Source organism: Halyomorpha halys, unplaced genomic scaffold (assembly GCF_000696795.3).
Source record: "Halyomorpha halys isolate HHAL.00 unplaced genomic scaffold, Hhal_1.1 Scaffold748.1, whole genome shotgun sequence".
Taxonomy (NCBI): Eukaryota; Metazoa; Arthropoda; class Insecta; order Hemiptera; family Pentatomidae; genus Halyomorpha; species Halyomorpha halys.
The window spans coordinates 813,475-827,288 of record NW_027111006.1 but is presented as its reverse complement, the minus strand read 5'-3'; the positions used below and the strand labels follow the sequence as shown (position 1 = coordinate 827,288).

Sequence of the window (13,814 nt, the reverse complement as noted above, 5' to 3'; positions counted from 1 at the left end):
ATCAGCTATGTAATTAGTTATTAATCAATCTATCTTCCATTACTTTTTTTATGAGTGAATCTATAGTCAATACATGTATGTTTATTTTCTCATTTTCATCTTTTTTATTTCTTTCATCATTTTTCAGGTCAAGATGAACATGGACCTTTTTCAGAATTGTTAGGAGATGATCCTTTAATGATTTTTCGATCATCTGTAAGTTAGAAAATAGTTTAATATGATATTATTTACTTGGAAACAAATAAAACTTTAATATTAAGGAAAGGAATAACATGTAAGCTAAGGAAATAATTATTATATTTTGAAAAATTTAATTATCATCTTTGGATTCAAATTTACTCGAAATATGTAAATACAATCTTCATGATGATAATAACCTTTTAAGGAGAACTTCTCATATTGTTTTACCTACCATGTTTGTGCAAATACCATGAGCTGTATACATATTGTGGGATATGGTAAATGAAAAAACAAAAACAAATTAACTCATTGAGTTTTTCCTTGCAATATTTGTGCAAATACAACAAAATTCATACATATTGTTTAATATGGCAAGTTAAAAAACAGAACTAGATAAGTTGTAGCTAGCGTCTTGGTATGAATGCTAAATTTGAGTTACCTTCTAGTCATCAGTAAAGATATTAAAGAGAAATCTCAAAAAGGTGAACCATTTGTCTTAAAATTGCATTATAGCTTTAAGAAATTAGAAAGGAAACAGTTTTCCTTGGAAAAACTGTGGATTTAATGCTTTAAAAACAGTTATTACATGTGCACTAAGTTTTATCAACATTGGCCAAGTTGTGCGAAAGTGTTCATTAACGTTATAGGTATACTAATAAGTATACTACAGTTAATGAACACAACAGTTTTTACTACTGGTGGGTTTGTTTTACATACCTATTGTAAAAAAAATAAATAAATTGCTAAATTGCTATTACAATTCAGACACTTTAAAGGCTCTATGCTTCTAGATATGGTATCACTTAAATCAGTGCTATCAGTTTCATTTAAAAAAAAAAAAGTCAAAATTCATTACTATATTAAATTAATTACCTAATTAGTAGGAGTTTTAGAACCGCCAGAAATGCATTTAAGTGTTAAGTGTAATAAAACTAATTTTTTTAATTATTTGCAAATGTACATTCTATGAAATGGATTTCATGTATCCATCTGGCTCCTATATTATTTATAATTGCTTATAAGTTCACTGAAACTCTTCCTCTTTGTATATTTAAAAATTTTTTTTTAGTTACTGCTTTCTTGGCACCAGATTCTTGATTTTATAATTTCCACAAATAATTGGAATTATGTATTAGATTTAATTAAGTAATTTATTAGAATCTTCTATACTTACTCAATAAATTTATAAAATCCTAATTATAATATTTATGTTCTATTTTGGTATACTTTCTTACTTGAATGAAGTTAGTAATTTTATTATCTGTGTAAATATATTTTTGTGTTCCAGTCATTAACACCTAATGGACTTCTTGGTTCTATTAAGAAGAATGTAATTAAAGGGCGTTACACTCCTCCCACTTCTATGTTCGATAATGTTTATGGAACTAAAAGTGATAATAATTCATCTGCAAACACATCGTTTGATGATATCGGAGTGAAGTATGTAAAATTTTATTGTAAATTTGTCATTAGTTTCTGTAAAAACATGATAAGTCTAAGTTGAAAAGAGGTCGGTTTTACTTAATATTATAGAATTTTTTTAAGTTACCTAGATTTTAAACTTACTGAAAATCAACTTTGGGTTATCAAATTTCTATGAGGTCGATATAAGGATCAAAACTCTATCAATGGAACAAACAATGCAACTATTTTTATTTTTTAAGATCCTTATTATTAAAAAATAATAATTGCTTGTAGACACTGTCTGTCTCAGTTTGATAATTGTTTACTCTGTCAATGGATATATTTTTTCTATGTGGTCAATTTTGTGATTTGTCAGTTTCAAAGGATCTATGACATTCAGAGTCCCCTGGGTCTAATAAAGGTATTTTATGAATATAATTTGTATACAGAAAGAATATAACAACAGATATTGATCAAGGAATTTAAAATTTTTTTTTTCATACCCTCCTGTAATGATTTTAGTGGGTATTTGGTACGTACATATAGGAGGTATGCTATATGTATACCTTGGATTGCCTTTTGGCATTTTAAGGTTAGGTGAGGGGTCGAATGAAGGTTGTAACTTAGTTGGCTTGGTTAGCTAGTGGATTATTGGAACGGGGAGGAATTTTAAAATAAGTATGAATTTAAAATAAAAGAAATGAAGTGATCCAATTTTATGGGATGTTCGAATCTTACAAATTAGTGTTAATAAAAATGAAAAATACATTTCATTCATGTTTATGCCTTAAAAGTTTCTGTACTTACATTGTAAAACCTTTTGTTTCTTTGCTTTTTCTCGTGTATTCACTTTTCATTTGAGATGCGCTTGGCTTAATATTTCTGAACTCAACTTTTTAGCTCCATTATGGTGCATACCATTCATGCATTTCTTACTAAACTGACCAATTGTTCTGCTTGATTGTTTTTATTTAACTGGTATACACTACTTGGCGTATACCACTTGAATGGGGTTTATTAAAATGAAACATTCCTCACTGAAAAAAGTAGCTCGTGGTCATTTCTTATTTTTTCACTTTATAGTTATTCCTTAATTATTACATTAAGTTTTTTATTTAACTTAAGTTAATTTTATGATAGAAATTTGTTTTTAATAAAAAAAAATAGATTAATATATATTTGAAATATTGTTATTTTTTTGTCTGTTCTGTGGCACCCAAAACGCTCTTTTCTCTGGACAATTGATTTTACTATTTGAATATTCCAAAATTTTAAAATAGAACTGATAACAATTTACTGATCTATTAAATATAACTGGTTTTTATGTTTTGTTCTTAAGTTATAGTAAATGAATTGGACTGCTTTTCACAATCCTGTCTACTTAATTTGTTATTATCTCTGTTAATTAACACTGGAATTTTTTTTTCAGAAACAATCATGTTGTAAAAAGAATGTGTAAAGTGAACAAAAAACCAAAAACAAAACAAAATAATAAGAGCCTCAAACATGTGCATATGATGGAAGAAGATGAAGCGATAAATGAAATTCTTAGAGCAGCTAAATCAAAAACAAATACCACTCCTTCTATAATGAAGCAGGTTTTTAGTGCAGATAGAGCAGAAGACTCAGTTAATTTCTCTGATCTATCAGATATTGAAGTTGCTTGATCAACAATCAAATCTCTTTGTGTTCACTTGTTTTGATTAACGGCTTAAATAGATATGTTAGTTTACAGAGCTTTATTAATGATTTTACTGCTCATTTCAGCTACTAAGATATTTGCTGTCATATATATCGGTATGAAAGTGTCAACTTCTCGAAAGTCCTAGAAAGTAAAAAAGGAAAGGAAACAGAATTTTGTATTAAGTAATTATGCAAGTAATGTTTTTAATGAATCTAAACAAATGTTATTTAAAGTAACAATAAAAAGTAATTCTTAATTAACATAAATGTGGCTCTGGATTGTGGAGGTTTTAACATTTTGAGAAAAACAACTTGAAGTTTTTAGAAAATCTTGAATTAATGTTTCATTTATTGACCAATGAACTAATTAAATGGATGATATTTTAATGTCATTTCCATTGTTGTATTTAAAATTCAGCATTTATTATATTTTATGTTGTTGTAAAATTAAATTAATTAAGTAATTTAGTAGATGTGTTATCCTATAAGTTGTAAGTGGTTATTGTTATATTAATGATAAGATATTAAATCTGTTATATTAAATTTTATTTTTTATTTCTACCTTTTGATTATTTAAACCTAGTTACCTAAATTAAGACATAATAATATTCCTGTATTATTTAAATATAATAAATAATAATTTTTAAAAATATTTTATAAGAAAATTTGTTTAATTAGATGTGTTTGCTTACTAAGCCAAGGTGCAGCCCTATCAGTAAGAGGCCAAACATGATGACCAACCAGCATTGGCCTTGTTGTAGTTGCAAACTCAGCTCTGATTCGTGAATGATATAACAAACGATGACCAACATTGAGAAATAAATGCAAATCACTTTTACTCTCAGTTCTGGTCTATGTCTTCCTGTATTTTCTTAACACAGTAAAGTACCATGGATTGATCTTAGACAAGTGATTGACCTGAACCTCTCACATCAAAATAACAAAACAAAAACTTAACTTCCGACTAAAATTATTACTTCATCTTTAAAATAAACTTACCTTCCCCAACTGATTTGGACTTATGGTGCACAAATACATGAATATGCCAAAAAAACTAACATACTGACTCAATCAAAAGTTCTGACTTAATCAGAACTGCTCCCCTCTATATCAGTAAATAGAACTTAATTAAAGTCTGACGAACTCCTCCGGTACTATCAATTATTAAATCATTATATAAATGGTTTTGTGATAAACTTATCATATGCTCTAATCCTCCTATTCGAGGACTATCTACAAAAGACAACATTGCTTAGAAAGAAACTGGAATAGAAATCACCTAGATTAACTTTCATATTTCAATTTCAATGGAGAGGCATCATTTGATGAGTTTAACCTCAATGTGATCATGACATTTACTTCTTATATCACATTTGCTGGTTGTAAAACATTTAAATACATTAAGAAAAAAGCTTAGGAGATTTTTTAATAATTTCACTATGAAGAAAATAACTTACCTATTATCTGGTTTTAAACCAATTTTCCACAAGGCTCAATAAATTAATTTTATAATTTAAACGATTATGAAAAAAAAAATTTGATTTCATTTTTTTCTTTAAAAAAAAGAACAAAAGATACTTCCTCAACAGTTGAAGTCTTGCCATTTCAACATGATAGGAAGGCTTAAACCCATATAAAAATTATTTTTAATGTGGAGTAACCAAAAGCAAATAAAGATTTTATTGCTCAAAGTTTGAATTTGAGGATCATTTTTCTTATTAGGGATTAGCACATCATGATATTAATATTTTTATTTTTTTTTTGTTAAAAATTTTAATTTATAATTTCAAATAACTCTCAATTAAAACTATTAGTATATCAATTCTCAATCCTTGTTCTATTTCTATTATGTAAAGATCTGGGTAGATATTGATGAATAGGAAGCAAAACCGTGAGTGTACAACGGAAAAATATCAATATTTTAAAAGAACGATTGGAGCTCGGTAATGGGAATCATAAATATACTCATCTGACCATTATCCTTCTGATCAGTGACAGTAGGTAGGCAGCAAATGTCATCTTTGACTGGAAAGTGTGTCCTGAATGGTGTCATCTTCCTTTGGTACATTGTAGATGTAGGTGGAGAATTAGCTGAGTTCTCAGTTCACCAGTAGTCATAGTCAGTATTGATTCAGAAATTGATGTTAGAAAATAGCATCGATTTAAAAAATTTTACATAAGTTTTTTAAAAAAGGAAGTTTTCAACACCCTTGGTATGGGAACCTAGTAATACTTTATTGTAGACGAAAATTCACTTATTTTTTGTTATTTTATCTCAGTGTATTTTTAGTTTATGGCTAATAACCATAAAATTACAAATAATTTGGGAGATAAACATTTAACATAAAATTTTCAATGAAAATATTACTTGTTATTTTTGGGTAATCTGCGTCGCCAGTAAACCACTGTAAAAGTAGTTAGGATATAGAAGATTTCTATGAAGGGTGTTCTCAGGAACAAACGATAGACATTTTTTTTCTCAATGATTTTTTTTGTTTCTTGTAATGCTGAATCCAATATTCTGGTTTTCCACCTAGTTTTTGAGTGGCTTCCTAACTACGAGAATAGGAAATAAAAAAAATGGAAATGTTTTTAGGTTTTTGCACATGAATTGAAAACGAAGTTTTTTTCTAAGATAAAATACCCAATAAACAATTAAAGAAGGTATATTATATTTCATTTTTGACCAACCTGCTAGAGCGTGCTTAAGAAATGCTTCTTATCGTACTTTAAAAAATAATAAAAACAACGTTGAAGGTAATTGTGTGATTGTGCCACAGTATCAACGTTATATGCTTGAAACTAATTTTTTTCAAATCGTAGGTATGTTAATGCCAATCAATTCGGACAATTAAAAGGAGTTACAAGTTTTTTTTTTCACAGAGAACCAAAAAAATATTTATATTATTTCATTACACCACACATACCATTGAGATAATACTTAAAGTTGGCGTGTTAAGCCGTAACAACAATAAAATAGAGATGAAATCCCAACTCAACCTAATTAAATTAATTCACTCTTTCTTAAGAGCGCTCTAGGTTAGTCGAAAATTAAATATAATATACTTTTGTGTATATTATATTATTAGTAAATTTTTCATTGAATATTTATCTTAGAAAAATGCTTTCGAGTTATAAGCTAGAAATTAAATCGCAGTTATGCCACTTTTTGGAAATACAATGTGCTCTTGGGTCTTAGTAGTTAATCGTAGAGAAAAATCTTGATGTTGGGAATTTCGTACACACCTATATATATATATCTCATATCATCATACATATCATATATAAATATAAGACTGTATATATTTTTAAGATATTAATTATTTCATTTTTATTTTGGAATTACAAATTTATTTTACTTTATATTTCCGGAAATTAAAATTATTGAATTCTTGAAAATTCTAAATCCGCCAAATAAACAGTTACACACCTGGTAAATTATCTGTTCCGCCTTTTCTATGCAGATTGGTTGTGGCTTAGAATTATTATTTTGTGATTAGCAAACCCCAAGAAAGAAGAAATCATTCTGGGATGTTCTGCCTATACAACAGAAAAGAAAGTATGTTAATGTATTAATGTTTCATATCCTTGTCGTATTTTTAGATATTTTAGAAATTATGAAAATTACCTAAATCAACTTGAGTATTTTAAAATTATTTCAGTAACATAATCTAATGTTTATTGGCCTTTGTATTAATTTATATTTAATTTTCCCTTATAAACATGGAAATATTGATTGCTTTGAATTCAAAATTAACTGAATAATTACAGTTTTTAAATTTATTATAGTACATAAATATTTTTAGGGTATTATCGTAACAATTAAAGAGTAATAAATATGGAATAAAAAAGTGATTATAAAATGAATATTTGAAGTAGATTACTATCAGTGGAAGTCCTGTTTTATTTTTATTGAAATAGTTTAAAACCATACTAAATCACTGGAATGTTTTTGAGTGGGTTTTATTGAATATAACAGTAGTACATTGTATCATCTTACCAAAAATCCGATGATTGCTTATATAATTACCTTACATGCTTCATATTGAACTTTATAACTACCTTACATGCTTTATGTTGAATTATATTTTAAAATATTTGCTGCTAGAATATGATAATGATGAATGAATGTGAACCCATATGACCCATGAAGGGTCATAGGTTCAGTTCTTTGTAAGGAAGCACTGTTTTTAGAACAAAGGTTATACAAGGAGCTGGTTGTTTCAAAATCATGCTCAACTACCAGATTTTCCCCTAATTTAGGGTTCCCACTTTATGAGGCTGGTTGAATCTCAGGATTACATTGATTCATGGATACAGAGTAACAGAAAATAATTATCTGCCCAGCCGGATTCAAACCCGAGTCCTTGGAGTTAGTAGCATCGTGCCTTACCAAAGCGTCTCCGTACTCCCATGATAATGATAGTTTGTTTATTTATATATTTATACCTAACAACAAATTACAGTTCAATTTATAAAAATTTTCTATAATTATTTACTTAATATTTTCAATTTAACTTGTTTTACTTAAATATGGGAATGAGATTATAGATAGATGGGAAAATATATAAAGATGAAAAAAGAAATAAATATCAAATTATATTTTCGTAAAAGTTTATTAAAGTTAAAAATCCAAAGTATTTGGTTTAACATAATTAATTTTCTTAGTGAAGTTCCTTTATTTATGATGCAGCACAATGGCCTAGAATGAAAACCTTATATCTCAAAAAAGCTTAAATTTGTATTAACTTAAATTGGCTACTGAGAAAGAAATTAGGTTTGATTCTTTGTCCATAAAACGTAGCCCGAGTAAGATTTGTATATATGTAATCTTTTGACATTCATTTATTGTGAGGTACAAGCTTATCCATCTAATGTATAATGTATAAAAGTTGTTTACATTTTTTTTAGGTACAAGGTGTTTTCATTCTAGACCATTCAGTATGTTTCTATTCGATGAAAATATCTTGTACTGAGCTGACAGTTATAAAAATTGGTTTGTAATTCATGGGCTTTCATTACTAGTCCAAGTGAAACAATCTAAAAATAAGTAACAATAATGAATATTTGGTAAATCTAATTGTGTGTGATAAATGTATACTTAAATTATAATAGGAGATTAAATAAATTAAAATAATTATAAAAAGAAATTCACTTTATTTCATATTTTGCTAAGCTGTATAATTTAATTTTGAAGTGAAACATCTTTAGGTCCGATAGAGCAAATTGGCCTAAATCATATGAAAGGTGTAACGCCTTCTCTCCTTAATAAATAAGTCCTATAAAGTTGAAATTATTAATGGTGGTATGTTATAGGTGTGGTATAAGGGTGGGTTTCAAAACATTCATGCAAAATTATCTTAAATAGACTGGTATTAGCAAAGATTTATAACCAAAAAAAAAGTGAGAGGCATGTTTCAAAAAGTAAACTGAAAAATGATATTTTAAATACTATTTCCTTTACATAAATGATGTAAATAAATTTTTTAGGGTTTTATTTTTCGAAAAGTTTAATTTTAAAAATGATTTAAGTAAAGATTCTTAATAAGAAGGTAAATTAATTTCCCCAAGAAAAAAAAGCAGAAAATGTAAGTACTGTTTGATGCTGCCTCAAAAATATTTGTTTTACCTTTAAAAATTAAGTTGACTATAAAGTATCTATTTTAGCAATGATAATAATTTTTTTAATAATTTACTATATTTATGTAATATATTATACTTACACAAGCTTGCTCAAGAAACATTTCTTTATTTTCCATCAATTATTTTTTAATTACCTTCAATTAAAAATTTATTGAACCAGACTAAGTTTAGCTATTTGTGAATAAAGAGACGCTATATCAGGTCGTACTAATGATCCTGTAATCAATTAAACCATTAGCTTGAGGTATTTAAGTTATGTTTAGACTAAGAGCTTTTTGGTTTTACCTTTATGGTTTCGAGGAATGTTTTTGGCATTCACAAATATCGATGGAACAGCATATTCAGGGAACCTAGATAATAGCTGTGATCTCATAAAGTTTGAATCCAATGCTTTTCCATTTTTCATTATTACTGCTGCTGCGATCTGTTGGATATAGTTTTATTAAAAAGAAAATGATTGTTATGGTACAGAGGAGAGCAGCCTTTCTTGATACAGTATTTTATGTTATACTTTGTATCAATCTATTCACTTCGAATTATACACAATATAGGATATTCTATTTTATTAATAAAAATTATATTACTGAAATGAACATTTTTTAAAAATTTAAATTGATTTTATCATACATAATACTATACCGTTGGATTTCCATCTTGTAAGTAGTGAAATGCTGCCACATCTTTCACACTTGGGATATCCAAAATGGCAGCTTCTATTTGTAGGAGGGACACTTTATAGGATTTAGATTTAACTATGTCACAGTTATCTTTTCCAAGAATATTGTAGACTCCTCGATTGTAACTTACAATGTCACCTAAACAAACAGAAATATTTATTATTATTAATTTGATTTTTTAATTTATTATTTTTGAGTTAAATTGATTTAAAATTCATTTCTTTGTTTATTTTGTAGATTCATTGAAATATTTCTTCAAACTTGAGTAAATTGATATTTTTATTTTATTTTATTTTATACCAGATCGGCCTGGTGGGCCTTACATGGTTGATATAACCGTTATTGATAAATTGAGAAATAGTATATTTGTTTTTGAGTTAATCCATTTATAAATACAGAGTTTTAACTAAATGTACTAGATTCTGCGCTTTAGTTTCTCATGAACCATTTAAGAACTTCACCCTGGTTGAATAGAATGAAATGTATAAATTATTTTGATGTAGTTTACATATTTTACTGAAGTATTAGGTCCTAGGAAGGAGATAACATTTAACCAAAGGAGAGTGAAGGTAATTTCAAAAAAAGCAGTAGTAGTGTATATAGTATGTAAATTAGTATGATATAATATGTTATTTTTTTTAGAATTATCATTCTAATATCAAGGCAGTAAAGAAGTTACCTGTTCTGAACCAGCCATCCTTTGTCCACAAATTCTCTATCTTCTTTCCCCAATATTTTCTTGCCAGAGTATCACCTTTAATCAGTAAGGTTCCAGCGACAGGACTTGTTACCCCTAATATCTATAATAATTAAGGTTTATTAATGTTAAGATATACCAATAATTTCTATAATTCATTTAAACATGCTTAGTGTAATAAGTAATGTTTATTAATCTGTCATATACATTACCTATTTTATTATTCATCTAAAAATACTTTAAACCAACCTTTGTCCCTGAGTTGTCACCTTCAGCGATGACTGTGTCTCCATCTTCTGCCATAATCCGCATTTTAACTGGCGGAACTGGAAGTCCTACGGTACCTTAAAAATTAAGAAAAAAATGTTATTTATTAGTTATTTTCTGTATTATTGGTTGTCAAAACATCAACATTTGGTATAATTTTGAATTTGCTTTATGCTGATTATATGTCCATTTTGAAATACTTGTTATTTATTTAGAGGAAGAGATAAGTGTAAAGATATTTCTTTTTGAGTTTATCTTTCTTTTTGTTATATGCCCATTATTCAGCTTGGTAATTTATACAGTAACTGAATTGAATGCCTTTAAAAATGTTTACTTATTATTTTTGGTTTAAAGAAGTTATTTATTTTATAAACTATATTAACGTAATTACTAATACTTTTCACCAACCATTAGTTGTCATGTTTTTCTAATTGTTTAAACCAATTTTTAAAGCTTGTAATAGACGCATAATTACCAAATACATTTGTAGTTCCTAAAGTTGGTGTAGAAACAATGCCTGCTTCCGTAATGCTGTATACTTCTATAAGCTGGTGACCTACAATATGATGTTAAATGTTAATATTACTATTTAATACATTATTCAGAAATTTATTACTTTAAATTCTTTATAGATTTACTTATGTTTAAAATAGTTTTGCTGAAATTTATTTCATTTTCGCTTATTTTTGACTAAACAGATTTAGATTTTATAGCTAAATTTGTTCAGTCCAAAAATTAATTGAAAAGTAATTTTCTCAAAATGGAGATCCTTTAATTATGTTTTTCGTTAACTTAGTGGAAATGTACTAAAAACTGTTGAGAATTTATCACTACATAATAAAATGATCTTATACTTGTATTGAAAGCATCTAATCAAATATCCCAAAAATAAAAGACTAACATTATAGCTTCTGGGTATGAAAATAAACATAATCTATCTTTGGAAAAAAATAGTTTGGTAAATTGTAATCAATGAATCTATAAAAAATAAATGAATTAATGACTCAGATTTATTGCTTATATTGTATTGAGAATTGAGAAGAATTTTTAAATATTATTTCATATATATATGTATATATTAATACAAAATGGGGTATACGTAACTTACCTGTATATGCCTCCCATTTTTCATGGATTGATCTTGGTACTGGTGCGCACATTGATATCATAAGTCTATAAATTGATAATTAGTAATGAATGTTTTATTTTTCATCGTTATATTTATGGCTTCCTTCTCAGTTGAGCTTAATATATTGCCACTAACATTATGAAAAATACAATTAAATGTTCTCTCTCTTAGGAAAATTACAATTTTTCAATTAATTTATTTATTGAAGAGGCTTAGATTTCATACCAAAATCTGTTGTCTAAAAATTAATTGAAAAGTTGTAATTTTCTAAAAGAAAGAACATTTAATTGTGTTTTTCATAATATCGTGGAAATGTACTTAGCACCACTGTGAAGTAAGCCATTGATTTAACATTTAAATTAGTTAAGAAACCGAAGTAGAGGAAAAAGGTACACGTTTTATCTAGAAATATTATAATAAAATATCAATGTAAAGTTTTTGAAGAACAGGATTGGTGGAATTTAATTTGTTTAATAATTCTTGTTTTAAAGGATTAGAGCATTATACCACACATTGGTATATAGTACATTGTTGGAGCAGTCCTGACGATTCCTATAAGTTTTTCTTTATGTTACATGTAAGGAGTTTAACACTTACCATAGCGGTGTACTTTTTAAGATTTCAGTCTAGGAAGCCAATTTAAGTTTGGCCAATTAAGCCAAGTAAACAAATTATGAGTCATCTCATCTGAGTCAGGTTGGTGTCTGAGGCAATAATGCCAACTAAAGAATAACTCTTTGTTGGCAGTCAACGTGTTAATGACTGCTCAATGGCTATAGGAGAAATTGTTGTCATTTGAGGACTATATATTTTTAAATTATTAGTGTTATATGAAATTCCTGTTTTATTTTTGAGGTCTTTATTTTTTTAAGTTTTGTTTTATTCATGAATGTTCTACCCATTTTGAGTATTTGATAATGATTAAATTCTGTCCTCTAATTGAGTTTATAGTATGTGATTCTCAATTTAGTAAGAGTTCTTGCTTGATTGAAACATTGAAGCTGTCAGATATTTTGGATAGAGTTGATTATTAATAAGAAATTATTGGATATAATTTTTTTTCATTGATTATAAATTTAGTTACAATTTTATAAAATTAGTTGTTGAAGAACCTTTCTCCATTGTATAGCTGAATTAAGAATTAAGAATAATTGAGAAATAAATATCATTTCTGCTGATTGGCATCTCAATCTGGCAAACAAATATTTGTTTCTTATCAAGTTTTTTTTTTTTTTTTTTAAATCACACCATAGGAATGAATCAACCAATGAATACTTGATACATTTTTGATAGATGATATTATGCCATCTATCTGTTTAGATATTTCTATAATATTTCTTTTTAGAAGTATCTATAACACAGTTATTACCTTATTTTTTGTGTGCAATTAGTTTTTATATAATCTTCCATTCTCCCACTTTTTTTCAAATTAGTTTCATATTCATCGATCAAACTCCTGTACATCCAAGATTCCCCAATGAAAAAGTTCATATTGGTGGAACTTTGAAATGATGGCTTCTTTATACCAAGGAGTTCAGACCAAATTTCAGCTGCTGTAAATGTTTCTACTAAGATGACGCTGTATAGAAACAAATAACATTAGATAGTATTACTGTAGAAATAAAGTATTATTAAGTGAAATTCATCCTTATTTTTCAAGCCAAAAATATTTTCTTTATTGTAAATTAGTTATCCAGTGTCTGTTACTGTTTATTATATTTTTACAAATTATATATTTTTATTTTGGATATGGAAAAAAATATAGAAGTTATTATTTGGTTATATGTATTATAATTTTGATGATAGTAGAACAAACCTAAAGAATAAATTATTAAGCTATATTTATGGGAGTAGATAATTTTGTTAAAAAAAAAAAAAAAAATAATAGAAAATATTCATACTTTTTCTTCATTTTATAAAATTGTATATATACTTATATATATTTGAAAATATTGGGTTCAGTTCCAGATCTAGACTATTAGAGTCAATAAGGGCAAGTTAAATTAAAAGAAATTGCATTGTAATAAATTAGGTTGTATATTTATTATTTATTATTAATTTTATGATTAATATGAAACTCATACATAGTTAGATTTATAGTGATACTATTATATAGTGAATTTAATAAGTGGAT

General features: G+C 26.9%; 3 protein-coding genes across 12 annotated transcripts in view; 2 read left to right on the top strand and 1 right to left on the bottom strand.

Moving 5' to 3' along the window:
- Positions 1-3,320, top strand: part of LOC106685841 (splicing regulatory glutamine/lysine-rich protein 1) — a 34,792-nt gene extending 31,472 nt beyond the window's left edge. For all 4 annotated transcript variants that reach the window (XM_067049102.1, XM_067049104.1, XM_067049101.1 and 1 more), the window contains 3 exons: positions 128-195; positions 1,469-1,620; positions 3,014-3,320. In XM_067049102.1, coding sequence (XP_066905203.1) covers positions 128-195; positions 1,469-1,620; positions 3,014-3,251 — 458 coding nt within the window. In that variant the 3' untranslated portion in view covers positions 3,252-3,320. The remainder of the gene's footprint in view (positions 1-127; positions 196-1,468; positions 1,621-3,013) is intronic.
- Positions 71-13,814, bottom strand: part of Acsf3 (Acyl-CoA synthetase family member 3) — a 20,881-nt gene continuing 7,137 nt past the window's right edge. Inside the window, exons 5-16 of one of the 6 annotated variants that reach the window (XM_014428797.2) lie at positions 13,050-13,233; positions 11,660-11,724; positions 11,027-11,107; positions 10,534-10,628; positions 10,267-10,387; positions 9,550-9,725; positions 9,196-9,334; positions 8,991-9,126; positions 8,168-8,307; positions 6,698-6,807; positions 2,392-2,621; positions 71-193 (exon numbers count right to left, since the gene is read on the bottom strand). In XM_014428797.2, the coding sequence (XP_014284283.1) occupies positions 9,059-9,126; positions 9,196-9,334; positions 9,550-9,725; positions 10,267-10,387; positions 10,534-10,628; positions 11,027-11,107; positions 11,660-11,724; positions 13,050-13,233 (929 nt within the window). In that variant the 3' untranslated portion in view covers positions 71-193; positions 2,392-2,621; positions 6,698-6,807; positions 8,168-8,307; positions 8,991-9,058. Of the gene's footprint in view, positions 194-2,391; positions 2,622-6,616; positions 6,808-7,911; positions 8,308-8,404; positions 8,547-8,990; positions 9,127-9,195; positions 9,335-9,549; positions 9,726-10,266; positions 10,388-10,533; positions 10,629-11,026; positions 11,108-11,659; positions 11,725-13,049; positions 13,260-13,814 lie in introns of those variants that run through there. The other 5 variants (XM_014428792.3, XM_067049105.1, XM_014428794.3 and 2 more) reach the window with 5 other exon arrangements.
- LOC106685844 (short neuropeptide F) overlaps positions 6,803-13,814 on the top strand; it is a 273,766-nt gene continuing 266,754 nt past the window's right edge. Inside the window, exon 1 of one of the 2 annotated variants that reach the window (XM_067049106.1) lies at positions 6,803-6,826. The gene's annotated coding sequence lies outside the window, so the exon portion shown is untranslated. The remainder of the gene's footprint in view (positions 6,827-13,814) is intronic. The other variant, XM_024364219.2, reaches the window with a different exon arrangement.